Source organism: Thrips palmi, unplaced genomic scaffold, assembly GCF_012932325.1.
Source record: "Thrips palmi isolate BJ-2018 unplaced genomic scaffold, TpBJ-2018v1 HiC_scaffold_10, whole genome shotgun sequence".
Taxonomy (NCBI): domain Eukaryota; kingdom Metazoa; phylum Arthropoda; class Insecta; order Thysanoptera; family Thripidae; genus Thrips; species Thrips palmi.
This window is the reverse complement of record NW_023144621.1, coordinates 3,464,675-3,488,313: the sequence shown is the minus strand read 5'-3', so window position 1 is coordinate 3,488,313 and position 23,639 is coordinate 3,464,675. Positions and strand designations below refer to the sequence as shown.

General features: G+C 44.3%; 4 protein-coding genes across 8 annotated transcripts; 1 reads left to right on the top strand and 3 right to left on the bottom strand.

Moving 5' to 3' along the window:
• Positions 1-5,153: 5,153 nt before the first annotated feature.
• Positions 5,154-7,687, bottom strand: LOC117654213 (zinc transporter ZIP1-like). Of its 2 annotated transcripts, none has more exons than XM_034400470.1 (7): positions 7,321-7,687; positions 6,986-7,121; positions 6,798-6,900; positions 6,589-6,717; positions 6,265-6,510; positions 5,910-6,180; positions 5,154-5,794 (listed from the first exon to the last, which is right to left on the bottom strand). In XM_034400470.1, exons 2-7 carry the CDS (start codon positions 7,111-7,113, stop codon positions 5,673-5,675), a joined length of 999 nt encoding a protein of 332 aa, XP_034256361.1. In that variant the 5' UTR covers positions 7,114-7,121; positions 7,321-7,687; the 3' UTR covers positions 5,154-5,672. The 2 variants fall into 2 exon arrangements, with proteins under 2 accessions (XP_034256361.1, XP_034256360.1); XM_034400469.1 differs by having other exon boundaries at positions 7,262-7,682.
• A 162-nt stretch (positions 7,688-7,849) lies between these two features.
• On the bottom strand, positions 7,850-16,417 carry LOC117654212 (DNA-directed RNA polymerase II subunit RPB1). Its single transcript, XM_034400468.1, has 19 exons — positions 16,340-16,417; positions 15,675-15,807; positions 15,457-15,593; positions 15,224-15,382; positions 14,975-15,137; positions 14,749-14,879; positions 14,474-14,634; positions 14,161-14,382; positions 13,800-14,057; positions 13,504-13,714; positions 13,327-13,417; positions 13,125-13,243; positions 12,878-13,046; positions 12,614-12,783; positions 12,399-12,527; positions 12,062-12,284; positions 10,259-11,972; positions 10,056-10,174; positions 7,850-9,970 (listed from the first exon to the last, which is right to left on the bottom strand). Exons 1-19 carry the CDS (start codon positions 16,415-16,417, stop codon positions 8,646-8,648), a joined length of 5,712 nt encoding a protein of 1,903 aa, XP_034256359.1. The 3' UTR covers positions 7,850-8,645.
• A 50-nt stretch (positions 16,418-16,467) lies between these two features.
• On the top strand, positions 16,468-19,973 carry LOC117654215 (MOB kinase activator 1B). 2 transcript variants are annotated; one of them, XM_034400476.1, is made up of 5 exons: positions 16,468-16,866; positions 17,419-17,585; positions 17,670-17,897; positions 17,995-18,158; positions 18,234-19,973. In XM_034400476.1, the coding sequence occupies exons 1-5, from the start codon at positions 16,853-16,855 to the stop codon at positions 18,309-18,311; spliced, it is 651 nt and encodes a 216-aa protein (XP_034256367.1). In that variant the 5' UTR covers positions 16,468-16,852; the 3' UTR covers positions 18,312-19,973. The 2 variants fall into 2 exon arrangements, with proteins under 2 accessions (XP_034256367.1, XP_034256366.1); XM_034400475.1 differs by lacking the exon at positions 16,468-16,866 and adding an exon at positions 16,886-17,037.
• Positions 19,974-20,801: 828 nt separating this feature from the next.
• Positions 20,802-22,818, bottom strand: LOC117654214 (26S proteasome non-ATPase regulatory subunit 14). Of its 3 annotated transcripts, XM_034400472.1 has the most exons (7): positions 22,673-22,753; positions 22,227-22,354; positions 21,874-22,126; positions 21,581-21,797; positions 21,343-21,455; positions 21,063-21,263; positions 20,817-20,978 (listed from the first exon to the last, which is right to left on the bottom strand). In XM_034400472.1, the coding sequence occupies exons 3-7, from the start codon at positions 22,114-22,116 to the stop codon at positions 20,817-20,819; spliced, it is 936 nt and encodes a 311-aa protein (XP_034256363.1). In that variant the 5' UTR covers positions 22,117-22,126; positions 22,227-22,354; positions 22,673-22,753. The 3 variants fall into 3 exon arrangements, with proteins under 3 accessions (XP_034256365.1, XP_034256363.1, XP_034256362.1); XM_034400471.1 differs by lacking the exon at positions 22,227-22,354 and having other exon boundaries at positions 22,673-22,818; XM_034400474.1 differs by lacking the exons at positions 22,227-22,354; positions 22,673-22,753 and having other exon boundaries at positions 20,802-20,978; positions 21,874-22,116.
• Positions 22,819-23,639: the final 821 nt, after the last annotated feature.

Below are 23,639 nucleotides of genomic sequence, written 5' to 3'. Positions count from 1 at the left end.
ACCTGGTCAACAAATAACAGTTCAGCTAGAAAGCAGTTTGCATACACAGCAAACTACAGATCCATAAGCAAACTGAAACTGGACTTATTCTGCACTTTGTTCTTACCAAAAACTGCAGTTCAGGAACTGTAGTTTTGGCACTACAGTTTAAACTGCAGTTTCACTACAGATCCTTCCACCCGGGTTTGCCGCCCTTTCGGAGGAACTTTCCTGCTCAGACTCTCCAGGCGTTGCACTGCCAGTCTGCCACCGTTGGTCGTTCCCTCCTAGCGCCGGCGTTCGGGGAGGGGGAGGGGGAAGGGGGTGCTGTCCTGCGGGACACGTCCCGCCCCTCGCCACGCGCGTCAGCCTCAAACTAGCCGATAAATTCGGCGAGGATTGGCTTCGCCGCTGCGCCGTCTTTGCTTTGGTCTCCTGCGCCTCCAGCGGCCTCGAGGCTCGAGGCACCTCCAGTCACCTCCAGGCCGGCCGACGTCTTCCTTTCTCATTCTTTCCGCCAGCCGGTCCGTGGCCGCCGTGGCCGCCCCGGCCGCCCTGCCCGGGCAGAGTTTCATCCGGAGAGTCAACAGACGTGGTTGCCCCGCGGCCCGCAACACGCCCCCGCACTGCCCCCGCGTCGCCCCCTCCCACGCCACGCCCTGCTGGCCGCGGGCTGTCGTCACACTGCGCCTTCTTGACTGGTTTCCTTGCCAATCACCGCCAAACTCGTAGCTTTGCGGGAAGAACTAAAAGCAGTCTTTTGTTCTTGCTCAGCGACAAAACCAAAACAGACCAGCATGCGGCACGTAAGGGCAGAGTTTGCCAAATCTTGAAGGGGGGCTCGATTATTTATGTGTTTGTAACGCCTACGCGCCTACGCGCCTCCCAGCAGAAGAGGCCCATCTTTGTCCTTAGATTAAAGATGGGCCTCTTCTGCTCGGAGGCGTGGAGTAGCCGCAGGGCTGCATCAGGCGAGCGCGTCGTGGCTGCACCTGTGCCGAGGGCCGCAAGGGCCGCGCGAGCAGGTTGACGGGGGACTCGGGGTGGGCGCGGAAGCGCGGCGTGTCGACGCCAGGACGGCCGAACGCACTCACCCCTTGGGCATGCCTTGGCGTGCCTTGGCACCCTCCTCGTCCTCACTCCCCCATCTCGCCAAATGAAAACTGATTCTAAGTAAACAGTGGCTGACGGGACGGATCCGCTTGCCCTGCTTGCCCAGTCTCTACTCGCCGCAGCGGAGCGGGCGGAGCCGCTTCATGAAAGTAAAGGGAGACGGGGCGCACACACACAGACAGACAGACACACACACACACACACACACACACACACACACACACACACACAAACAAACACACACGCACACACACACACGCCCCCGCGCGCGCTCACTGACACAGGAGCACACACACACCAGCGCACGCCGACGTTGCAGCGCGAGGGAATGACGGAGACGGAGGTGTTTGGCTGTTTGTGGACGCCATGCCCTTACAGAAATGGATCACGTCGTTGTTGGGTGCTAAAAGTGGGTGATAAAGTGTGTCAAAAAAGGGGTTCTCACGGTACCTCCTAGATGCACCACTAAAAGGTGTCTAGCCGCACACACCCTTTTAACCGCGAGAAAGGGGTCCAAAAGGGGGTCTGAGGTGGGTTCCAAAGAAAGTGCCAAAAGTGTGTGTGGGGCATGCTCCGCGTAGGCGAAGCGACGCTGTAGTCGGGATTCGATCCTCGGACCTTTCTGTTATGAGACCTCCACTTTACACCTGAGCCATAGCGCTTCTCCTGTCAGAGGGTCCGCGCGCCGCCCATATGCTTCTACAAGTCTGGACTTGCCAGGCTTGTTTTCCTTGCCGGGCGCGTATCCGAAAACGAAAAAAGAAGAGTATTGCGACATCGCTCCCCCCCCCCCTTCCTTTCCCCAGGTCCAGGTCCGCGGTTTCTTTCTCCAGTTACAGAAACAATAATTCGCGCGAATATGAAAATTTACGATAGACCTGAGGCTAGAACCAGATTCTAATTATAGAACGCCATCCTCTCATAGAAACCAGGACTTTGCAGGACTTGGAAAGCCGCGACATCGTGACCGTCACTCCTCTGAATAGCAACTTGGTGGCGTGCATGGAGAGTCATCACCTGCGCCGTTCTGCATCGCGTCAAAGGCACCCCTTTTTGGACCCCCTTCGCGTGAAGAAAAGGGGTCCACGTCCGTTGGAGGACCCCCTGAGCTTGAGCAGCAAAAAGGGGGTACTGAAAAGGGCCCCTCGTCTCTTTGAGAGGAGAAAACGGGGTCACGAAGGGGTTCAAATGAACGAAGAGGGTCGCAGTGGGTGATTTTGGTCAAAAGGGGTATGAAAAGGGGCGAAAAAGTGGTCCGCAGTACCACTTATCGACCACCTTCCACAAATCCATTTCTGTAAGGGCAAGCCGGCTAAAGTGAAGTAGGCGTTGCGCGTTGCGCCCCCGGGCATCGGCAAGAGCCGCGCTACCGCCAACGCCACGGCCGAGAGGCCGCGAGGCCAAGAAGGCAAGCTGTTCGCCGGGGCGCCGCTCGAACGGGAAGGGCGATGACGTGGCGACGAGGAGGGCGGCGAAGATGAGGACGGCGTCGAGGACGGCGTCGAGGACGGCGTCGAGGACGGGTCGAGGACGGCGTCGAGGACGCCGTCGAGGACGCCGTCGAGGACGCCGTCGAGGACGCCGTCGAGGACGGCGTCGAGGACGGCGTCGAGGACGCCGTCGAGGACGCCGTCGAGGACGCCGTCGAGGACGCCGTCGAGGACGCCGTCGAGGACGCCGTCGAGGACGCCGTCGAGGACGCCGTCGAGGACGCCGTCGAGGACGCCGTCGGGCGTGGCAGGGAGGAGACCCGAGGCCGCAAGGGTAAATCTGATCAGCTCGATGCGCTGCGGTGAATAAAAGAATGACACTGGCCTGGGGGCTGACGGCAGGAATATCCGCCAATCTGTGTGTTTATTCGGGACACTAGTGCCCGTGCCCCACCGCGCCCCGCCCCCACCACGCCCCGCCCCGCCACGCCCCGGGCGGGCCGCAATGTTTATCTTCTTCTCCATTTTACTCTAAGCGTGTTTCTCGTGCCCGCCGGTGTTTTATTACCATTCCTCCCCCGGCTGCCCACGCTGCCCACGCCGCCCTGGCCGATTCCTCCCCGTCAAGTGGGCGGGGGTGTTCTTATTAAGTTACCCAAGTAATTCCCTCTCCCAAACACGACACGCGGTCGGCCGGTCGGCGTGGCGGTGGCGGGCCGAAGGGCGGCGCCCTCGCGGACTCGGCGCACACTTGTGTCTATTTGGGTCAAGTCCGTCAGGTCCCGGCAGCACCTAGGGCCACCCAGGTCACCGCGGAGGAGGGCGGAGAGGCGATTTCGTTTGAGCGAGTTGCCTACTTTGAGGATGAGATGTCAGACGCAGTGTCAACTTGCAGGGCGTTTTGTCATCCTCGCCGTGTTCTCTTGCTCTTCCCATGCAACTTCCTTAAACGAACACCGTCCTTCGCACTCCGTACAACATCGGGCAGGACCGGCCATAACAGTGTGGTCGCCGGAATGTTAGCCAATGTGAATGTAATTTTCGTGTAATGGCCGAAACGCTTCCGCCCCGTCAGGCCTGAGTGTTTGCCGACATGGCCGACACGCCGCGCACTACGCAACCCTTCCTTCCTTCCAGCAGTGGCGGCGGTGGCGGTGGCGGCCCGGGACGCGGTGGGCGCGGTGTCCACCCGCCGCCGTCCCGAACAGCCGCGACACATGGCTGCCCAATCCGAATCAATAAGCTACAGACAAAGCAGCCTTCGCCGCCCTCCTTCTGACTGACGCCTGCTGACGCTTCACCGCGGTTTCTGCTTTGACGTGACTCGAGCGAGAGGCAGCACCGCTTCGCTTCCCCGCTTCGCGGCTTTGAGGTTGCCCAATACAAACACACTGGCAATGCGCTAACTGCTTGTCGGGCTGACGACGGCTGACGCCGGCCGGCGGGGCGGGGCGGGGCGGGGCTCTCTGGCAGGGCTGGCAGCGCGACGTGTGTGGTGCATGTGTGTTCCCTTTCGCCCAGTCGAAACAAATGGCAGCTGTTTCGGCTTCCGTCGACTGCTTTAAAATAATACGCCGCCGATAGCGGTCGCCGTGGGGGCGGGTGGGGGCAGGGGGGGAGGGCCGAGGGAGGAGGGGAGGGCACACCAAGCCACCAAGCGAGCCGGGGCGGGGCCGAAGGGGCCCTTGCCCCCACGCACCCAGGGCGAACCAGGGGCATGGGGGGGGGTCCACGTGTCCACTTCCCCGACGTACACAAACAAGGGGTCCCAATCCCTACCAGCGCGGCCACTTGGGGGTGGGGGTCCACAGTCAAAGTCCACTTCCCCGTACGTACATGCTTAGAAACAAGAAAGCAGGGAAGTCCCAATGCCCCTACCAGCGTGGCCACTTGGGGGGTGGGGGTCCACAGTCAAAGTCCACCTCCCCGTACGTACATGCTTAGAAACAAGAAAGCAGGGAAGTCCCAATGCCCCTACCAGCGTGGCCACTTGGGGGTGGGGGTCCACAGTCAAAGTCCACCTCCCCGTACGTACATGCTTAGAAACAAGAAAGCAGGGAAGTCCCAATGCCCCTACCAGCGTGGCCACTTGGGGGGTGGGGGTCCACAGTCAAAGTCCACCTCCCCGTACATGCTAAGAAACAAGAACGCAGGGAAGTCCCAATGCCCCTGTCAGCCTAGGCAACCCATCCGGCAACACGTCTTAGCTGAGACGCGTGGGTCGCATTAGACGGATTGTACGAGTCATTTTCGTAGCTCTGCGTCCTCGCACCCATATGGGACGCCCCATGAGTGCGAGAGAGTCGGAGCGACGAAAACGACCCTCGAGAATCAGCCTGCGGGCACTGAGGAACGCCGGGAAGCCGTCCCACATCAACTTGTTTCTAAACACTCGGCTGTGCATTGAAACGCCGCAAAGGCCCGATGGACCGTCGCCCGCCCCAGCGCGCTAGCGTCGGCAGAGCCAGGCAGTGGCAGCACCAGCACTGCCGCAGCACTGCTAATGGATGGGGTATTTTGGTTCCTCCTGGCCCGACAAGACAAGCTCGGCTCGATAGCCTCCTCAGGACAGCGAGTTAATTTGTGATTCAAGGAAAGAGCAAGAAGGAAATTTTATAAAAAGGTAACAAATTTACATGATTGAGTCTACTTTATTTCTCAACTAGCCATTGTATTTGTGAAAAAGTGAAAAACATAGCTCAAACAGCAGGTTTTTACAAGTTTTAGAACGACAAATGCAATCTTTTATTAACATTTACATCAAAAAGGGAACATCTACATTTCTACTTATTCAAATATCACATAGAATCAGTCCAAAGTAAGTGGCTGATACTTGTGGCACAACCACAATGCCTTGATGAATTGCATCCAAAATGTAAACAAAAATACTTTGTGGCAATTACAATGAAAGAAAATTTCAGAGAGAACATTGACAGTTCCTGCCCATTTAAAATTAGACACATATTTATAATTTGATCAGAAGTTTCTTTTCACAGTCCACCAGTAACTAAATAAGTTCAAAAGCAAGACTTTTTATTTTTTTCTTCTTTTCCGACCAAAATAGGATCATTCTTGAGAGTTTCGTGGAATAGCAATATCACAATACCAAGTGAGATTTCACACAAGGAATCACATACAGTGACTTGTTGATCAAGTAATGCGTGCACATGATGCGTCTCCAGAAGGAGCTGCATCAGGATCCAAGAACATCACACCACATATCACAGAAAATCCAATCAGAGTGGCAAGAAGTTTCAACAGACGGTCACCACCTACCAGACAAAAGAAAAAAAAAAGAAAAGAAAAATATACATGTAAGATCAATATTAAATTTTTCAAAAAATTAAAAAAATTGTTGTGGAAGTTTTAAGGAGTCATAGCTCTCACCTTGATTAAGCTCATGAGGTAAGACCTCAAAGAAGGTGACATAGAAGAAAGTGCCACAGGCAAGACCTTGAAGAACACCATTTACAATTGACTCGTTCATAGAATGTCCAAAATCCTCAATACCCATGCCAATAGCTACGCCAATGGGTGAGGCAAGAGAAAAGACAAGATTGGCTCTAACAATGGCCCATAAAGAAAGCCTACTTTGTGCCAAGTTCAGCCCTAATCCAAATGCAATGACAGCTTTGTGCAAACTCACTGCCAGGAAAAACTGAAACAATACAAGACCATTAACACTACATCTCAATAACAAAATAACACCCAAAACTATTTTTTCAAGAAAGTTGCTTCAAACCTGCATCACACCATCAACAGTTCCCTGTAAACCAATGGCAAGCCCCTCAAAAACAGAATGGAGAGACAATGCAGCAGTAAGAAGTACTGAACGGAATGTTGAGTGTGGATCTGCATCTACTGCAGCTGCTGGGTCAAGAGATGAACCATCAAAACTAGTCGTCAGAGGGTGGTCCCTCACTCCAACAACAGAGCCTCCTCGTCTTCTCACTTGGTCAACATCATTGTCAGTTCCTTCAATGGGTTCCTAAGATACATTTTCATTGAATTAGATTTCAGTTCCAAAGACACTTATAGTAACTCACATCATGATAGAAAAACCTACTCCTCGAGACAGCACTCTAATGTTCGCAGTTTCTTTGTAATCCAGTACTATTTGCTCCATAGTAAGTACAAGGAAAAATCCAAATGCAGTCAAAAAGCCAGCAACAGGAAATCCATGCCCCCAGGAGGCCTGCAAATAAAGACGATGGGGTTAAGAAGTGTGACAATAACAGAAGCACGTTACCACACAGAACAAAATGTAACTTTTACCTTTGTAAGAGCTTCGTCAACCTCAGGGAATAAATGAAGAAGACCCGTTGCCATGAAGACTCCTCCAGCAAAGCAACTTAGTAAACTGATAACACGGGCATACCTGCAACAAAGAAATTCTGTCAAGTCTGCAGTGTGTACTAGTTGTAAAAGTATAATAAGGTCAAATAGAACATTTTTCAACTTACTTGGCTTTCCGTGACTGGTCAATAGTATGACGTACAGACCACAAAAGCCACAGAGGTAGCATTGAGAGAAACAGTGTTATAATCAGCAAGCCGACAAGCACAGCCCATTTTGCTGCGTTGATGTCCATTTTGCAGCCTAGAAAAGTAACACAATTAATTAGGTCAGTCAATGAAACCGAATCACAGGGAATCAGCTGAGAACTTGTCTGAAAAAGTACTCTGCTAAAATAATAAGTAAAATGAACTTGAAATTTGAACTATATAACGCATTCTTGCCTTTCTAATGCTTCCACAGTTGAAGTTTTAGAGTTTCATGGAGGGGTGCTGAGGCATACCAGTGTCCGGCAGAGCGGAGGTTCCAGCAAAAGCTGCAGACTGTAACCTTGCAACTCCGAAGTACAATCAGCTGTGTGGTTTGTTGATGTTTGTAAGGGTGTGAATCATAGACATGGGCCTCAAGTGTTGACAAGTAGACAAGTGGAGGGGGTAAGCAACTGAAACCCGAATGACCAACCTAACCTAGCTTTCTGTTGACCACCACTGCCAGCACCGGGCCCGAAGGAAGTAGAGTCCTATATTCCTTGGCGGTGAAGGCGCTAGAAGGAAGATGACGCGTTTTCACGTGCTTCTTGATTTTGTGAGCTATTTTCGGACAAATGCGAAGCTGTCCATTCTCCACAGGACTTTCATTCAAATCCTAGTTTATTCGAGTTGAACCAGAAAGACTCAAGGCAAGAGGCAAGGTGTTCCAATAATTTTTTGACGCCTCAGGCAGCTTGTTATTAGAGCAGGTTCAGCAGCAACGCCCGAAGTTGATGCAGTTTTTTGAAACACTACTTTCAGGTTTAAATTAGCGCACTAGGCCAGTAAAAACAAAGTTTATTTGTTCAGAGTTTTTATTTAAACAATTCCATGTACAAGGTACAATCAATAACGTGCAAAACACAAATGATCCGATTATACCATGTAACAAGATTTAACACCAGCATGTGATAAGACTGGACTATTTAACCTACATAGATGGCAAATTCAAAAAGAAAACCTGTACACAATGTATACACTGGGACCAGTCAGTTACTGTAGGACATATTTTTAACATTCTGATGACTTCTTGAGAAGTTCCATACAAAATTATTTTTAGATCTTTACAAAATCTTTCCTTTTTTAGGACAGTCTTTGAATATTTCCTATACACATCAAAAGAGTCATTGACTAAAAACAATTTCTAATTTAAAAGAAGAAATACAGCAAAGATGATATATACAGCACCCATACATAAAAGTTGTTTTTGTCACATGGTAACTAAAGATTCAAAAAAGCGACCACGGCACTAAGATTTTAAATTATACACAGTAATTTTTATAGCTATTTACATTATAATTCTTCCATAGAAATACCCAAAGTTATATTACCATTAGAATTTGGTATTTACAACAAGAGAACACATCTCACTTAAAGATCCTTACCTACATACAGTCAGACATAACTCAATTGAGCTAAACCAAACTTCTCCAAAAAAAAATCTCAGTTCCATAAAATAAATAAAATGACATAATCTTGAGAGGCAACGATGCCTCCATAAAAGCAACAAATATTTATTAGCCAACAAATGAGATACCATAGAATAGAAATGCGTTTCCTTCAAACTAAAGCAGCTACTTTAATCTGATTCTGGTTCATAAGCAGGAGAGGAAGGTGAGTAAGTTGGAGAAGTAGGTGAATAGCCCGGAGCTGTAGGAGAAAAGGTAGGAGACGTTGGAGAATAATTAGGTGAAGTTGGTGTGTAAGTGGGTGATGTAGGTGAATATTTGGAACTTGATGGAGAGTACTGAGGTGAGGTAGGAGAGTAAGTGGGAGATGTTGGAGAATATTTTGGTGATGTGGGGGAGTAGTGAGCACCCCCAGGTGTGTGCTGCGGTGAGCTTGGAGAGTAAGAAGGAGAGGTAGGAGAATATGATGGAGAAGTAGGAGAGTAAGTCGGTGAGGTAGGAGAGTACTGAGGCGACGCCGGGGTGTATTGAGGCGACGAGCTGGGGAAACTGGGAGATGTTGGTGAATACGATGGCGATGTGGGAGAGTACTTTGGAGACGACGGGCAGTAACTCGGGCTCGCGGGAGAGTACTGCGGGGAGCTCGGCGAGTAGGACGGTGACGTAGGAGAGTACGATGGAGAAGCAGGGGTGTAGTTGGGCGAGCTAGGAGAATAGGATGGACTTGTCGGGCTGTAGCTTGGACTAGTAGGAGAATATGAAGGACTCGTTGGAGAGTATGACGGGCTGGTAGGACTGTAGCTTGGACTGGTTGGGGAATAAGATGGACTGGTCGGGGAATAGGAAGGACTGGTGGGAGAATATGATGGGCTTGTGGGAGAATATGAGGGACTTGTAGGAGAGTATGAGGGACTTGTGGGAGAGTATGAAGGACTTGTAGGGCTATAGCTAGGACTGGTGGGACTATAGCTAGGACTGGTTGGGCTATAGCTTGGACTTGTTGGTGAGTAACTAGGTGAAGTGGGGCTGTAGTTGGGAGAAGTAGGGGAGTAGGAAGGCGATGTCGGGCTGTAGTTGGGCGAAGCCGCCATGCTGGGAGAAGTTGGGGCATACGCCGGGCTGGATGGAGAATAACTTGGTGAGCTTGCTCCAGCAGGGCTTGTGGGGATGTAGGGACTCGTAGACGGCCCAGGTGAGCCCGGTGAGCCGGGTGTTGGGCTCCATGCATATGCTGGCGACATACCACTGGCATCGCTCGAAGCAGACGGAGAGAAAGTGATACCAGCAGGGGTCATTCCACTGTCGATGTGTGGAGACCAAACACTTCCATACATGGGTGTTGCTCCTTGGTTCCATGGTGTCATCTGGGGGCTTGATGGTGTAGCCGCAGATCCAAACAACATTCCTCCACCCATTCCCATTCCAACTCCAATATTCATTGGAATCTCAATACCATATTTACATTTCTCTGCATCCAAAAGAAGATCAAAGCAGCCTGTGAAAGAAAAGTTTCAATGTCATTAAGCTAAGATTTCATAGTAATAGAGTATGAAAAAACTAAAATATTTCAAAGTTCTCACCTGTTCCCATGCGTGGTAACTGTCCCATGATAATATTCTCTGACACTCCTCTCATTGGGTCCACCTCAGCATGAGAAGCAGCATCCATCAACACATCCACAGTTTCTTCAAAAGAACATCTGCAAAGGCACAAGTACCAATACTTTGTTAGAATAGGCTTTCATTGAAAACACTTATGAACAAGACAAACATAATTAACTTACCTCATCAGTGCACCAGTATCTTGTCTGTTGATACCATGACGAGTGATGGCCATAAGATGACCTTTAGCCGTCATTACGTCACAAAGCAAAGCCAAATGTCGGTAGTTGACGTAAAGTCCATAGAACTGAAGCACAGCATTCATTTCCTTTTCTACAGACTTTCGGACAGCTTCTATTCCAAGTACTTGGAAGATTTCACAAATGTCGTTGGAGAATGTTCTCACAGGGTCAACATCTCTTTCACTGAGAACCTTCATCAAGCTAGTACCATCAGTTTCAAGGAGCCACTCAGCAATGGCCTTGAATTCTCCAGTTTCAGTGATGACAATCCTCTTTTTAGCATCTGTTTGAGGAAGATGCATGTATACCTTACCAATTGCTTCAATTCCTTGAAGAGTCATGTCTGAAAGCATGTTAGCTTCAATGCATCGCAAGAACATATCATCTTCCATCTTGTCTACTTGTTCTTCTTCATCTTGGAATTTACTATCATCACTGTTCATAATACGAATACGAAGTACCAGCTTCTCAGCATTGTCATCATTAAATATGCAGTTCAAATCTTCACCAAAACCAGCATTAATTTTCTCAGCAATTTGTTCCATAGTAAGCTTCTTATCAGTCATCCTCTTTCTGTCAAGTTCAATACGGAGAAGCCATGGTGAGATCTTTGTTGGGTCGAAGTCAGGCATTTCATAATACACATTAACAAATTCCTGATCTTCAGAAATAACAGTGTTCTGAGGGTCAGGATCATAGTAAATAGCAGTATTAGCTGTAACTTTACGAAGAGTGGTGTGTTCCAAACGGCACAGGACGTTTTTGGCCTTCTCAGCATCTCGAGCTGCTACTCCAGAGAGGAAGACAGTTAGAGACGGGGCCTTTGGCTTCTTACTGATGTTAATAATTTCCTTCAGCCTAGGCACACCGAGGGTTACGTTCTTGGAAGACACACCAGCAAAGTGGAAAGTGTTCAGTGTCATCTGAGTGGCAGGCTCTCCAAGAGACTGTGCAGCCAAAGCACCAACCATTTCACCAGGTGAACACTGTGCTTGTTGGAATCTTGTCTCAATTTCTCCAATCAACCATTCAAAGGCTTCTGAAGACAGCCTGAACTCTTCTGCAACACACTTGGTACAAAGAGTTGATCTCACCAAACATTGGAATAAAAGAGTGGCATTCTCATTGGCCATTTTGCTTAACCTATCTTCTCCTGCTACAATGACACATTTTGTAAGCAGCTCTTGAACACCACGTATGACCCTTAACGGACTGAGATCAGTTGGTGCTCTCTTGTTGATATGGAAAATCTTCTGAACATTCCAAATCATTCTTTGAAGATTGCAAGGCAGTACGACTTTGTTGCTGCCACTGGGGAAAATTTGTCTGAGTGACTCACGATCTTTGCATAATTGCTCCCATTCTTTCTCCAATTCAGACACTACTTCTCCAGAGCCCATCAGTTCTTTCATCACATCTTCATTGAATATTCTACGTAAGTTTCTTTCATTGGTAGGATCAAATTTGAACTTGCGCTCAAAGGCTTTGTTTGCCAGTTTGATAGTAGAGAGGTTCTGGAATTCTACTGTTTCTCCACAAAGACCGTCCTCACCATAACGCAACTGAATGAGCTGCCCAACAGAGTTACGTACAGTTCCATCATAGTTAACCATAACAGACTCCATAGCCTTTATCAATCGACGTTGGATATAACCTAGGAACAGAGAAAGAGTAAAGTCAATCGGTGATAATGGAGGACAGATTAACTAATGAGGGAAAGAGGAATAAAGTAAAAATAAATACCAGTTTCAGCAGTTTTGACAGCTGTATCAATGAGACCTTCTCGACCTCCCATGGCGTGGAAGTAAAACTCAGAGGGTGTCAGCCCAGCAAGGTATGAATTTTCAACGAAGCCTCTCGATTCAGGACCATAATCGTCTTTGATGAAGTGAGGCAATGTCCTTTTGCGAAAACCAAAAGGAATTCGTTTACCCTCAACGTTCTGCTGACCCACACAAGCAATAACCTGAAACGGAAGACCACAGCTTAAATAAAAGACTAATTTTCGTTACTGAATTAATATACATTTTGTAAATCCTACATTTTGGAAATCCAAAGTTAATACTTAAGACATGATTACCTGAGAAATGTTAATGTTGGACCCCTTTGATCCTGAAACCACCATAGCCTTCAAATTGTTGTACTCAGTTAAAGATTTCTTAGCAGATCCTCCAGTTTTATCACGAGCATCGTTAAGGATACGATTGACCTAAAATACATTCACCACATTAGATGGACTCCAAGATTAACAGTGAAAAAACCTGGTATTCAAAAAATAATTGAAGTAATGTGTACCTGATTTTCAAAAGTTTGCCTGAGTGTGTTACCAGGAGTTGGTTCCAGCTCCATGTTGTGTGCCTTTTGAATGACCTCTATGACATCAGCCTTAGCTTTCTTGATGGCATTCTGAATTTCAGCATATGTTTGCCGATCGGCAATAGTGTCACCAATACCAATAGAGTGGCCTAAGTAAATAAAAGCATCAAAAAATTAATAAATTAATGATAATGAGAGCAAGAAGCTTATAAATTATTAGGGGAAAGTGAAAAGGTGTATTACCTTCAAGGAGAAGCCAATTGTTAACTACGGTCTGAATATTACCATAGAACTGACCACAGACTTCATGACCTAACTCCAAAAAGATGACGTGCAAAAGAGAACCTGCAGATGTACCAAGTGTCTTTTTGCACAGGATACCTTTGACGAGCTCTCCATGCTCTACCATTACCTGTATGAGGAGCATAAGGTAGTTTAAAAAAAGTGAAAGGGAATATTCAAGACTCAAAAATTACAATAAGATCCATACTTTTGTGTCACCAGGAGAGATCCATTTGTATGGACCATCATCTTCCTCATCAGGGTGAGTTGAATGAGTACGGATCAGATTTACATTACCAGGAATAATAAGAGAGAAAACTTGCTTTCCTGAAATTAGAGATTGATCATTTCATTAAAGCTGGCAAGTGATAAAACTTCTTTCAGAAATTAAAATATCAGCAATTTCATACCAGTCCATAGTGGCTTGGGCTTTAGGATACATGGTTGTGGCATTTTACCATCCCAAATAGGCAAGAACATCAATAGTGTCATCATTTGCTCCTGTAATATCACACAAATTGCTAGTTACCAAAGACAACATAAAATATTATAGAATAATCATAATGTAGAAACAAGCAACACAGTACCTTTTCTAAGAATACATCTCTTTTTGTCATCTTCCGGACAGCTGTTAAAGTGTCCTGCACAATACCCATGACAGGTTGGTTTGCCTGAGGGGTAATAATCTGTCTAGGGGTTACATGAATATTTTCCACTTCCGCTCTGGTTTCCATGGACTGTGGAACGTGTAGGTTCATTTCATCTCCATCAAAGTCAGCGTTGTAAGGAGAAGTACAACTGGAATGTTAAAAATTAAACTATATTAATAAGGGACTTTTTCCTAATTTCTTAAACCAAACTGAGGAAAATAAAGTAATTTTACCTTAAATTCATCCGGAATGTTGACCATGGCAATACTTTCACTCTGTGACCCATCATGGACATTTTGTGTAAGGTAGGCTGTCGGTTGAAAATGACCAAATCACCATCACGAATATGACGTTCTACTTTGTATCCACACTGAAGGTGCAAATCTGATGTTTTGGGATGGAAACGCAGATCAATACGTTCCCCATTGTCTCTGACAATGTATTTGGCACCAGGATATTGAGAGTTTCCTCTTCGCACCAATTCTTGCATCCTTCAAACATAAAGTTTCCCACATTAATAATTATCTCATAAAGTTAGGATAACGAGGAAACAAGTAAATCGAGGAGACATAAGTCATTCAGAATTAAGCTTACTTGTCAATGTTGAATGGTGTGACTATTTCAGGAAATGTGAGATTTTGTGCAATTGAACGAGGGACTCCAACCTGATCAATTCTAAGGTTTGGATCTGGAGTAATTACAGTACGGGCAGAAAAGTCAACTCGTTTTCCCATGAGGTTGCCACGAATCCGTCCTTCCTTACCCTTCAGACGAGCTTTGATTGCTTTGAGGGGCTTCCCACTCTTTTGCATTGCTCTGGGTAATAAAAGTCAATGGTATTATTAATTAGACTTTGTTGCAAGCGAGGAATAATTCAGATAGCCCCAAGAATTGAGAGAGCGCTCACCGTGGCAGTCCAGGCATGTCATTATCAACTAATGTTGCAACATGAAACTGGAGCATTTTAATATTTTCAGCAAGAACATGTGTTGCAGCTCCAGCCTGCTCATTTCTGATCAATTCATTGTTTGCTTTCAAAATGTCAGATAATTTGTGAGTCAAATCATCCTAAAATAAGAATTAAAATCATGTCAAATTAATTTTTTTCATTGTAAGTACAGAAATGTAGAAGTTATAGGCAGGCTGCACAATTGGCTTATTAGCATAAAATCAATAACAAACCTGATTTCGGGCAGAGCCATACATGACAACTGCAGGTCGCACACACAGTGGTGGCACAGGCAGGGAAGTTACAATCATCCAGTCAGGTCTGGCAAACTTAGGATCCATTCCCAGAATGAAGCACTCCTCATCTAATTAATAAACAAGACAATGGAAAATTAGCAAATTCAGAATATGAATGCATCAGCTATTTTCTTATTTCAAAACAAGGACAAATCAAAATTACCTGTGATATGCTTCAAGATCTCCCACACTCTTTCAGCTGTAAGAGCTATTTTTTTCTCCTGTGAGTCTTCATTTACATGTTTCCATTCAGCTGTGACGTCTAACCCCACTCTTCTCAAGTTAGGCTGGTAACGACCACAACCTCCATGACCTTGCTTCCTAGGCTGTAGGGAATAGGGATAAGGGGTAAGTGAAACAAACGTATGTAGTGACATGTTATACTGTTCTCAAGATCCTAATTAATACTAACCTGTTCTTTGGAAGGATCATCTGGATTGTCTTTATTGATGTCCATTTCATCACCACCTTCACATATAGCTTTGCCTTTGCACAAGTCATAAACGAATGTCAAGCGTTTCCTTGGTTGTCCTTTAGATTTCATGACAACTTCTTTGATTTTGGGGTTGTTCTAAAAAGGAGAGTTAAACGTAAGTACTCGAGTTTTCATTGTAAATGCGTAGTTAGATATAGGCCCTTGCTTACCGGACTAACTAGGAGTTTACTGCAATAGAAGCATACACATCTCAAGATCTTGATAGTTTTTGTGATGAACCCAATGTGAAAGACAGGTTTGGCTAAATCAATGTGACCAAAGTGCCCAGGGCATTCAGTCATATTCCCTGAAATAATAAAATACAGAATAAATATTAAACAATGATGTTAGTAAATTTGACATAAGTGTATCCAATCTGAAAACGAACCTGCACATGTCTGACATCGAGATGATCTGTCGATTACACCTTGACGAGGGTCCATGAGGCCTCCCAACTTCGGCCTTCCACCCTCCATAGTTTCAGGGAATTTAATCCCTCCCTCTGTGACCGACATACGTCGCTAAAAGAGAAATGGCCACGGTAAAACGATGAATCAACAACAAGACATTAAAATAATGTTTTTAGAATAAAAAAATTGCAACTGTCAGCGATAATAGTCAATATTAAAGATGTCCCTCATGACTGCCCCAAGAATACCACAAATAAGTACCACAATGAAAAAATTAATAAGTTCAGTTAAAAAAGGCGGTTAAACCCACGATTGACAAGCATAGGATGCAACATGTAGACTTCCATTGATAATAAACAATGAGGGTTAGGGTCAACTTTTTTAAAAGCAAGAGAGAGATGGGAAACTTTTCAAGAATTACACTACGAAAAATTTCATTAAGAAATCGCAATTTATTATGAAATTAACTAGTTGACACTGACAACGATAAGTAACGAGATGCACTTAAAAAACAGTCAAGGCTGGTAGGCCACAGCATCTTCACTAACAAGTCATTTAAGGATGTAAAAAAGCCGCCGAAACAAGATAAAATATACTAATATAAGAAAGCAGAATCTGTGTTTCAAATAAATTGTACACTTACGATCTCATCGGGAGAGAGAATGCCGAATTGTACTCTTTTGACATAGCGTAACGGCGCTTTCGAATCGTTCGTCGCCATTTTCAGCGACTGACTGACTTGTGCGCCTGTTTGGAGTCGGTTCGTGGAGCGTCCGGCAGAGAACGAAATCCACGGGCGGCTTGATTCTTCTCAACCGAATATTGATCATCGCAAAACAACTAAATTTTCGTTAAGGCATTACTCTTTGGCCCTTACAAAAAAATTTGCCATTTCAAGATTACGCGTGTAACGCATTGAAGATCCAAATAAATTGGCAGAAGACAGAGAAGTTGGAAATCATATGTCGTTGTGAAAGCAGCTGCACAGGCCACAGGCCTTGCCAAGAGTGTGGAAGTGGAAGTGGAAGTACTGTGAATGTACAAAAGAAACAGTTTTAACCCGACATCTGTAAAATCTAGAACAGTACGACCCCATTTCAAGCTGTAGGATTTGTCATTCACATTCAATATCGTGAAAATTGGCAACTTCTCGGAAATGAGCTTCCTATTGTGAGTAGAAAATTAATACAGTAGTAGTAGTGGTCTGGAGGCACCCTTGCCTATCTCACTAGCCTACTGCTGATCGAAATTGCATAATGATCAGTAGAACTATATGTTTTTCTTCATGCCGCATTTGTTATTCATCGTCAACGACAGATTCAGCTCAATAGCAACACAGAGGTTACTTGTTTCCCTACACCCTTGTGTCACCCCCACTTTGTCCCATTTGGTGTAATCACATATCTTTTGGTTGACTCATGAAAGTAGTCTTTGTTTGTTATGAATTTTTCGTTTACACATTTAGCTACGAATTTTGTCCCTCTTTTGCCAAGGCTTTATAGTTTGTGTTTCACGTTAGTGTCCGTTTCAAGCAGTTTTAAGGGCATGATGCGGCTGGTATTTTTATCATTAAGCCCTCTCAGACTGTCAACCTTAATTTTTAATTTTTTCATTATGAAATAGTGGTACTAAATATAAGATTTATTTGTTATTTGACTTGTTGCGGTAAAGGTAAGAATCTTTATCTCCTGCCAACTTCATGTTGGACCCTTTATCTTGCAGTGGAGGCCGTTCGTCCAAAACCTTCAAACCAAAGAAAAACATTCCAGAAGGCACGCATCAATATGATCTGATGAAATATGCTGCAGCCACTCTCGGTTCAGGAAATTTACGACTTGCTGTTCTCCTTCCTGAGGGAGAAGACCTCAATGAATGGGTTGCAGTGAACAGTAAGGAGCACATTTATATAGTATTGAATGACATTGTTAGTTTCTTGTTCTCTAAACCTCCATATCATTTTCTCCTCCCCTCAGCTGTTGATTTCTTCAACCAAATAAATGTCCTTTATGGCACCATCACAGAATTTTGTACTGAAGAGATATGCCCCATCATGTCAGCAGGGCCCAAGTATGAGTACCATTGGGCAGATGGACATACATTCAAGAAACCAATTAAGTGTTCTGCACCAAAGTATGTGGACTACCTTATGACATGGGTTCAGGATCAATTGGATGATGAAACTATATTCCCCTCTAAAATAGGTATGCTTAAGTGAATGTCTTCTACCTTAAGAATCCTAAACTTTTCTTTCTGTATGTGCTTATTTTACAATAATAAATTGATTGTTTTTATTTTTAGGTGTACCATTCCCAAAGAATTTTCTTTCTATAGCCAAAACTATTTTAAAGCGGCTATTCAGGGTTTATGCACACTTGTATCATCAGCATTTCTCAGAGGTGGTGCAGCTAGGAGAGGAGGCTCATCTCAACACTTCCTTCAAACATTTTATCTTTTTTGTTCAAGTAAGTTACTACACTCTATCAAAATCCATTTGTAATATAGAAAAATGTATTTCTAAGGTGTTCTGCCTATTTCAGGAATTCAATCTTATTGACAGAAGAGAATTGGCTCCATTGCAAGAATTAAGTGAAAAATTTACCGCTGGGGAGCGATAAGACTTAAACTCAAAAACAAGTGGTATCAGATGGAAGCTTGCTATCCTGATCTCATGTAGTTAGATTTGCATCTGGCTGCTTTATTATTATTTTTTTCACTTCAGTAGTAACTTCCACAGCCCCCTTATTTAGCTTAATATTTCTCTTGTTTTGTCTACGGAATCACTGTTGGTTTAATGAAGAGTGTAAATCTTTAAAATAGATAATATTCTTTAATGTGGTTTTATCATAAACACGGTAATTACAGGAAGACTGCATCAGACCAACTTTTGATACAAAATTTAATTCAAATCTATCCCACATTTTGGGCTTAATTTTAGGTTTTTAAATTGAAAAAGATTTTTGTATTGAAGAAACGAGATTGGTTAGAAGCAAAGCGTATTTACTTTCTAAAGAAATGTTACTTTTGTCTATTGCCTCTTTCCAAAGAAAGCTAAAATCGATTATTTTGTTGCTTCTGAAGTGTGGTGACAAAGCCACAATGTGCAATATCTAGAAAAGATGTATCTAATGTTTCCTCATATTTTCTGAGGTTTAAGATTCCCATTTTCTCAACTTTTGACTACCAAAGCAGACTTCATAGGTAATAATAATGAAATTTATTATTGTAATTTTATTGTTTCTGTATAGTGTACATTATGAGCTTTGAAATGAACTTTCATGTTCTACCAAGGAACTTGTTGACTATTAGACTTAGTTATTTCTAACTCTTACTGTGACACGAAGTCATAGGATCAGTATGAGTTAGATGAACAGCTGCAAACCTATCGTTTTTTTTTCTGTAAAGAAGTATTCTTTTGTTTTGTTTTGCTGCTATGAATTGAGGTGAACAAAGTGTACCCGCACTCTCTTGTAAATATGTATGGATGAGTGTATGAATGTCAGTGTGAGTGTGTCTGAGTAGACTTTTAGTTATCCTATTTATGTGTTGTAGCTTGCACTCTGATGTGGTTGGCAGGGTGAAGACAGAGACAACCTGATCAGACGGAGGAAAGTAAAGCTGCTGTTTGGTTCTTGTGCAAGTTAACAGCCTCTGTTTTCTTCTTCTATTTGTTCTTAATTCTCTGGTCGATTCTTGTCCTGGATGCTAGATTGTTAGAATAGGAACGTTTTTTTGTTACTAGCTGTTGTTTTGCCATACAGTTTTACTTTAATTTCAAATCCAAATGTAATTTTGTTATCAAAATTCCACTGCTGCCTTTTGGTATCACACTTGCATTGTTGGTAAAGTACACATGGTGAAATTTGGCCCGGCAGTGTGACGTCAAATCTAAAATTACTGATAATTTTTTTTGTTTTCTTCTAGAAAATCTATGGATTTAGCCTTTTTTTTTTGTTAGAATGTGCATATCAATTACAATACTCTGTTAATGCATTTTCCTTGTCTGCATCACATTTACTTACGCAATAGTGTAGATGGAAATTGGCCACTTATTAGTTGCACATGAGCTTTCCAATCCATCCTCTTGTATTTCAATGTTTTCACTGTTGGATTGTTTTAGTTTGATTAGTTGAATGGAATCAAAAGTGTTAGATTTTAACCCATTTTAGGAGTTGTGTAGGCGATCATAACCAAAGTACATATTAAGTTTCATTACCAAAACAAAAAGAAGAAGGAACTGTCAAGCTCAATACTGATTGATCTAAAGATTAGTGGTTTCATCTGTGTATAGTATATTGAGAATGAGTCCTTGTAAGTCACTGTATTTTTCTAAATACTATAATTTGATGCTTAGTGTATTTGCCTGATCAAGCATGTCACAGACTGTTCTATGATTTTCAGTTTTGGTAGTTAAAAATAACCCATATGAATTGGACAAAAGAATCTTGTTCTTGAAACAAATGTGATAAAAGCCTGTTAGTGGGGTGAAGGTTAAAACTGGCTTGTGATGTTAAATTCTTGAAAAGGCAGGAAAAGATTCTGCATGCTAAAATTTGAGTTGATCATTTTTTAAATGTATTTGTTGCCTGCATTTTTTTTCTATAGAATAAACATTTCTATGAGTTATATATATGATGTGTGTTTTTATTGTCAGGAATCAGAAAATGAACTAATACATCCTCAGCAGGACTAACTTTCCCCTTACAGCAAATAAGAGAAGTCAACAAAAAGGGGGTCACTGAAGTTGCTGGGAAAAAAGATAACCGAACTACAAAGACTAAGTAATATTTATTATTGATCCTCATTAATGACATTTGCAAACATCTGTTAAATTTATTAGTTTAATCCCTTTTATTTTTTAAAGTAGAGTTTTAACATGTTTTTTTTTTACAAACCTCCAAAACTGTTCCCTATTTTAGACTCCAGCAAAAATTACATATATACATAACATCTCTCACACTTTGCAAGTTGTTTATGACCGTGGGAAACACATGAACTAGTCACAGTATTGAAGTACACAAGAGATCAAAGAATGTGTGAGAATTTCTCCAATGGGTTGAACCACTCAGCTCTCTATCAGCCAAGGTTAGAAATAGGAGAGCTTCAAATGACATTAAATCAGTTTATTTGAAAACCACAGTATCTAGCATAGCACCAAGACATTGCACAATGTTGGCAGCCATAAGAACATCAACTTTCTCTTCTAAGTGTCTCTTGGGATCTTGTTTGCCTACATTCTTTATCGCAAGTTGCTCTGGGGTCATCTTCTCCTCATCTTCCAACGCCTATACAAAAAGGGAACATATGATAAAAGACCATCCAACAAAGATCATTCACAAAAGAAACCAGAAGTAACTACAATAATTTACCTTGTTGTAATTCTTTGCCAAGTCCAACATGTTGGATACTGTATCCTCATTCAGCTTGCAGTGTTCAGAATAGTCAGCAAGAGTCAGGCCATCCATCCACGATTTTTTATGTAAATTAAGCAGCATTTTCTGCTCTAGCTCATTTTTACGATAATTAATACTGATGGAGTAGTAATGACGATTCAGCCCGTGTATTAAAGCCTGGTGAAGGTCAAACAGTTTTGTTACGCAAGCTCTTGCCAACAACAAGATATACTGTAGATAAGTGGGGATGGTATACCTGAACTGAAGGTTTCTGAAGATGGCCCAGATTTGATGTGGTCTGTCTAGGTTCTTGTCCAAGCACCATCATGTTTGGGTTGATAAGTCGGAAGGCATCAATCACAACTTTTCCTGTTAGGTTCAAAGCAAAATATTAAAGAGTTGCTTAAATTTTACATCATAATAAAATTTTAGAAAGAGTTAACAATTTAGATTATTTGAGCAGGCGAAACTACACAGCTGTATTATGCACAGACCTTTCACACTCTGGATGGGATCAACCACTACAGCAACAGCTCGCTCTGAAAGGGCCTCAAAACTCTGTTGCGTGTTGATATCCACACCAGAGAGCCAGCAGCCAAATCCAGGATGGGAATGGTACCAACCAACTACCATTTCTGGTCTGCCAGTTTGTTTGAGCATATCTAACATTTTGGCTTGGAAAACAGGGTCAACAGCTTCAACACTGACACCCTAAAACATAAAATATATTAAGGGTTTGAAAGAGTTAAGCAGAACCAACAGAGTGTCTGAGATGAGAAATGCTTACCGTCCCCGTTTGGGGCATAGCGAAGACATCAATTACGCGGACAGTGTAATCATCCACGAATTCTCCCAACATGAGACCCATCACCTCCATGGGGACACCCGCACGTCCATGCTTCAACATTTTGAGAAGTGCCAAGGATGAGATGTATACTTGTTCTGCGGTGTCCACAGCGGGGGCATCTGAGGAGGGTGGGGGCTGGCTCAGGCCAGGCATTCCACCACCGAGTCTTAAAAGGCGATCCATTGTGAGTTACCTAGAAAACAAGACCAAAATCAATGAATCGGGTTCTGAGATAGGTCAACAAGATGAGTAATAAAACTGCTTCCAGAAGCACATTATGACAAGGGAAATACTTATAACAATATCCAGCACGTAAAAAGCACTGTGACTTTTTAATCAGCTCCACTGGAACTCCAGAGACATTGAACACAAGATCAACAATGGGTCTGTGCCGAGCTGTCAGTCAGTATGAATGACGCGGCTGAAAATAACCAAGGATCACGGTTTGACTCCACTCTAACGAGACCCGCACACAAATTTTCATGAAATAAACACGGTCCAGCCAGAATTAACTTCAAACAGGGTGCTCCCGATGTTTAACACTAATAGTTGAGAAATAAACTAGTGGAGTGACATGCGAAAACTACATCAAGATATATTTGTAGGTTACGGCAGTGGATCCTTCGTCAGTGAAAGTATTTCCCATGACAAACTACCCCTAGAACCAGAAAAAAATAGATAGCTGGAATAGCAAAGAATCTGCCAAGCCCACTATCACAAAATAAAATGAGGTACTTACAACACAAATAAGTTAAAATAGAATTTCAGCTTTCAGCCCCGTGCTTTGTCACCGTCGTTTGGGGTTGTTGTGTCTGCCTTCTTTTCATTCTTCTCACCACCGGCTTCTCGGAAAGTACAGAATGAATGAATGAAGGCGCAGGATCCCCGAGCGGCGAAATGCCGCGAAATTCGAACATGGCGGCCGCAAAGTGCGATGAAACAACAGATTGCGGTAACCGCGAGAAGCGACGCTAAAATGCCTCCTATTCCTTTCAAACTCTTCAATCTATTTCCAAATTACAGCCAAACCACGGTAGAAGCGTAGCGCTAGTGGTGCTAGCGATGGCGAGCGCCTGGCCCAGGCCTGGCCGCCGTGCCGGCAGGCAACCCGAACAACGCGCTGCCCGTTGGGCTGCCTACCCTGTCCACGCTGTCCGCCGACGGGGCCGATCGACTCGGCGCATGTTGCTCGCGTAGCTCCTCCACTTCCACTTCGACTGGACGATTCAAAATCGAGCCCTGTTGTGCGGATCCTTTCTTTCCTTGCTTGGACTTTCACACAAATTGATCGGTGCGAAAGGACGAGAGCAATTGAGTTCGGTCTGCCCGAGCCAGCGCCACTCCACTGCCTGCCACAGGTGCGGAACAGGGATGGATTAATTTTTTTTTTGGGGGGGGGAGAGGGATGAAGGCGAGTGAATCCACCTGGAAAGATAGGCAAAATTTCGTACTTTGTTTCCAGTAGATTAGCAACTTTTACGACATCGTTTCCCTGAAGCCGGCTTCCGATCTGCCCTTGCCCTCCGCCAGACTCCGCATGCCTCCTGGTACTGCTGCTGAGTTCAGCCCTTCACAACGGTGTGGCTGGCTCTGTTTCAGTCGCACTCGTGGGGGTGGGGGTGCGAGAGCGTACGAGGAGCGCCGTTCGAAATCAGCCTGGGAGGGATCACGGCGGCTAGTCCAGACTCGGCTTGGTGCTGGCAGCC

Bases quoted from the DNA above. Each gene is read 5' to 3' on its own strand.
- LOC117654212 (XM_034400468.1), bottom strand. From the start codon at position 16,417: ATGGCGACGAACGATTCGAAAGCGCCGTTACGCTATGTCAAAAGAGTA. The intron at 14,383-14,473 runs GTGAGCGCTCTC...TTTATTACCCAG, and splicing joins GACATGCCTGGACTGCCACG to AGCAATGCAAAAGAGTGGGA. The intron at 13,244-13,326 runs GTATGAAATTGC...CTCTAATTTCAG, and splicing joins GCCCAAGCCACTATGGACTG to GAAAGCAAGTTTTCTCTCTT.
- LOC117654213 (XM_034400470.1), bottom strand. From the start codon at position 7,113: ATGGACATCAACGCAGCAAAATGGGCTGTGCTTGTCGGCTTGCTGATT. The intron at 6,718-6,797 runs GTAAAAGTTACA...CTTTATTTGCAG, and splicing joins TTGACGAAGCTCTTACAAAG to GCCTCCTGGGGGCATGGATT. The intron at 5,795-5,909 runs GTGAGAGCTATG...TTTGTCTGGTAG, and splicing joins ACCTCATGAGCTTAATCAAG to GTGGTGACCGTCTGTTGAAA.
- LOC117654214 (XM_034400471.1), bottom strand. From the start codon at position 22,116: ATGGATCGCCTTTTAAGACTCGGTGGTGGAATGCCTGGCCTGAGCCAG. The intron at 21,798-21,873 runs GTAAGCATTTCT...TTTATGTTTTAG, and splicing joins CTATGCCCCAAACGGGGACG to GGTGTCAGTGTTGAAGCTGT. The intron at 21,456-21,580 runs GTCTGTGCATAA...TGAACCTAACAG, and splicing joins TCCCATCCAGAGTGTGAAAG to GAAAAGTTGTGATTGATGCC.
- LOC117654215 (XM_034400475.1), top strand. From the start codon at position 16,970: ATGTTTTTCTTCATGCCGCATTTGTTATTCATCGTCAACGACAGATTC. The intron at 17,038-17,418 runs GTTACTTGTTTC...TTTATCTTGCAG, and splicing joins AGCTCAATAGCAACACAGAG to TGGAGGCCGTTCGTCCAAAA. The intron at 17,898-17,994 runs GTATGCTTAAGT...TTTTATTTTTAG, and splicing joins TATATTCCCCTCTAAAATAG to GTGTACCATTCCCAAAGAAT.